This window comes from Etheostoma spectabile, chromosome 21 (assembly GCF_008692095.1).
Source record: "Etheostoma spectabile isolate EspeVRDwgs_2016 chromosome 21, UIUC_Espe_1.0, whole genome shotgun sequence".
NCBI lineage: Eukaryota > Metazoa > Chordata > Actinopteri > Perciformes > Percidae > Etheostoma > Etheostoma spectabile.
This window is the reverse complement of record NC_045753.1, coordinates 11,083,977-11,087,640: the sequence shown is the minus strand read 5'-3', so window position 1 is coordinate 11,087,640 and position 3,664 is coordinate 11,083,977. Positions and strand designations below refer to the sequence as shown.

Sequence of the window (3,664 nt, the reverse complement as noted above, 5' to 3'; positions counted from 1 at the left end):
GTGTGTGTGTGTGTGTGTGTGTGTGTGTGTGTGTGTGTGTGTGTGTTTTAACCTGCTTGTATCCTGCTTTCCTGCTTCTCAGCGTTCTTCTTGTTGTCCTTGGCTGGCGGTCTGTCCAGCCTCTCCAGTCTCTCCAGCCTCTCCAGTCTCTCCAGTCTCTCCAGAGTCTCGAATGGATCCGGCGGTTCATCCGTCGGCGTTTCCTCCACAGTAACTACCGGGGTCCTCTGGGCGGCCGCAGCTTTCTTGGCCCTCCTCCTCTCTTTAGCGCCATCATCATCGTCGTCGTCGTCTGCGCCGTCGCTGTCGCTCATGTCGTCAAAGCCAAAGTACTGGATCTTGTAACTGGATCGGCCGTCTGCGTGGTCGCCGCTGGTCTCCTCCTGATGGCCGTCTGCGTCATCGAAACCAAACAGGTCCACCTTACTGTCCTTCTTTGACTTTGCCTGGGTTGGTTTGGACCTGAGGGGAGGACAGGAGCACAGTGAGAAAGACAGCCTGCAGTCAGAAGGACAAAGTCAGAGCTCCTTTATAAATAAGAAAAATGTCGGATGATTTTGTTAGTTTCCAGCTTCAATGTTTGATCAACATTAGCCGACATTAAAACAGCAACGCCCCAAATTTTAATTGACACTTTGAGAAAACCAAACAGTTAATTCCAACCAGGGCAATGAAAGCAAACTTAATTAAAAAGGTCTCTCTTGTAGCATTACAAAAATTCAGTAGCTATTCTGTCACAGTAAAGGACAGTCTCACTTCATATCACCCAATTAAAATGAGTGTATTTATTGTCCTGGGCACAAAAAAGAGAAGAGGATTGAGCTTAGCCGCCAGATAGTTGAAACAAGGCCGAAAAAAAAAAAAAAAAAAAAAGGACCGTCCCGCTGTAAGACGAAAACATGGAAAAGATGTAAAATATGTAAAAATTAAAATTCCAAAAAAAATACTTTCACAGAAGGGTGAGGTTTCCATTTGTCCGTGAGCAGAACCATTCAGAAAGAAACCAAAAGTAGCAAACTTTAAAATGTCTTTTTGAAATAGCCAGGCCCATCAGTGGGCCTCATTTAAAAAGAGACTTCAGATCCAGTATCAGGGACCACTAAGGTCTATATAAAGAGACTTCAGATACGTATTAGGGACCACTAAGGTCTATATAAAGAGACTCTCCAGATACAATATTAGGGACCACTAAGGTCTTATAGAGGACTTCAGATACAGTTAGGGACCACTAAGGTCTATATAAGAGACTTCAGATACAGTATTAGGGACCACTAAGGTCTATATAAAGAGCTTCAGATACAGTATAGGGACCACTAAGGTCTATATAAGAGACTTCAGATACAGTATTAGGGACCACTAAGGTCTATATAAAGAGACTTCAGATACAGTAATTAGGGACCACTAAGGTCTATATAAAGAGACTTCAGATACAGTATTAGGGGACCACTAAGGTCTATATAAAAGCATCCAAAGAGCAGCATGTCACGGGACCTTTAAATCTCATGTTGGGATAACTCTGTTGATTGTATTTTTGGTCAGACTCAAAGGATTATACTTTTGTTTGCCTAGTCTTTTTTCTTGCATTATCTGTGTATAATTACCTGATCTATCTTTACATCGTGTGTATGTACTGTATACCTGAGTTTTTTTTTACCTATTGCTTGTTTTCACTTTTTTGTTGTAGAAAAATGATCATGTTTTAGTTGTATATAGTTATATTTTTTCCCTCTTTTGCAGTAGGAGTAGAAAGATGAATAAGCCTTTCAGCCTTCTGTGCTCTTCTGCACTGTAACTGCTTGTTTTTTTTAAATTATACTTTATGCATGTCACTTGTTTGTGCACATAAAATAAACTTGTTGCTGGCTAACTTATGTAAAGCAACACTTTAGTTGATTGCCTTTAAATCCATATGTTTCAGGAAAGGCCCCGCCCTTCCACCTGGTGTCGTCCTACCTTGTATTTTGTTGTTCCGTCTTCTTCCGCTGCCAACCCGTTGCCTCTCCCATCTCCGTTGTGCTGGCGGACACAGCACTGCTGCCACCGCTAGAGGGCGCTGCGTCGGTACTAAACTCCTCCACTCCTCGGGGCTGGATAGTGACGTTGCACATCGACACGGAGGAGGGGAGCAGCACCGTGTAGTCCCTCGTCCTGCCCCGTCCCCGCCCTCCTCCACCCCCCGTCGTCTTACTACTGCCGTCAGTTGTGGACTTAGGAAGATCTGTGCCAAGAACAGTGCCGGGAGAGCCGCTGGAGTCCGAGGCTTTGCCAGAGCCCTGTTTGTTCGGCCTCCTGTACGTCCGACAGTTAGAGTTTCTTACGAGTGACGAAGACGAGGACGTCTGGGAGTAGTCCATCGTCTCCACGAGGAAGTCTGAGTCGCCGCCGAAGTCCTCGCTCTCACTGGGGCTCTGGAGCCTCGGGGGAGAGGGGCGCTTCTCATGCCGGGTCTGCCCGAGGTCAGAGCTGCCCCCAGTGATGCCCGCTGAAGTCCAGGAGAGCGTGGGCGCCGGGTTGCGAGGTTCCTGGCAGGGTGAGGGCGGACGGAGACCCATGATGGCTTCCCAGGAGTCGAAGGTCGACTCCAAATTGGACCCGGTCTTCAGGGTGGTGGTCTGCGCCAGGGGCTTCTTATCACTCTCAGAAGCATTTTGGTACCACGAGTAGCTGTGCTGGTTCTCTGCCAACGAGGAACTCTGCTGGGACTTTCCTACGGAAAAGGAAAACAGACAAATATAATGGTGTCACTGTCATCACATGTGTAGGAGCCGTTTCTATCCACCTTTTTAGTTAGGTTAATTTAGTTATTTATTTTAGCCACTCAGGGGAGTAGTGCACTGGGTGTGGTACATCACTGGGAGTAAGGTATATTTACAGGTGCGGCCATCAATGAGGAGAGGTGTGGATGGCGGGGAACACACGGTTCTTACCGTAGTCGTGAACACGCCACAACAAGTTATTAATCAGCACTAGGTGAAGTATTATTTACATGAAGTGACCCTTTTTCTACTTTTATAATAAACGGGAACACCACCCAATGACAATCAATGCCTGGACTCACGATCATTTTTTGCTACGCGTTGAGAACACCGTATTGGATGGCTTCCACAACATGTTTGTCTGCTTTTAAGATAACTTGACAAGTCAACTTTAAACTTTTTAAAAAGCTCAGTTCTTTTATTTAGCATTTAGAATATTTACAGGTATCTTGATATCCACTAGGACAACAACTACTTAGTGTTTTCATAATTGATCCACCTGTATATTATTGTCAGAACTGTCAGAAAATACTGAAAAACACAGAGCCTGAACACAGAGCCATGGAGGAGATGCGGAGGTCTGGTTCTCTCTCAGACCACTTAAATTACAATATGCTGAAAGAGTATTATTGCCAACAAAAACATATAAACTGCCTTCCCCAGCTTTAAGATGGAGAATTATCACAGATGCTGGTAAATACCGTTCAAACCTATTGATGCACACGGTTTTCTGAGACAGACAACATCGATCCACAGTTATCAAACCTACAAAGTTTTTCCACTCTTTACATTTCAAACAGAACAGTGGCGAGGTGCAACCTCCAGAAACCTGTGCCCACGGTTTGCTTTTGGTTACGTTTGCACGCTGCTCAGCAGAAGGATGATGTGCATACAAGATTGCACCATTT

At 45.1% G+C, this 3,664-nt stretch overlaps 1 protein-coding gene across 2 annotated transcripts in view; it reads right to left on the bottom strand.

The window, feature by feature from the left end:
* LOC116671005 (wings apart-like protein homolog) overlaps positions 1 to 3,664 on the bottom strand; it is a 28,192-nt gene that overhangs the window by 19,121 nt on the left and 5,407 nt on the right. For both annotated transcript variants that reach the window (XM_032501835.1, XM_032501834.1), the window contains exons 3-4: positions 1,954 to 2,707; positions 53 to 462 (exon numbers count right to left, since the gene is read on the bottom strand). In XM_032501835.1, coding sequence (XP_032357726.1) covers positions 53 to 462; positions 1,954 to 2,707 — 1,164 coding nt within the window. The remainder of the gene's footprint in view (positions 1 to 52; positions 463 to 1,953; positions 2,708 to 3,664) is intronic.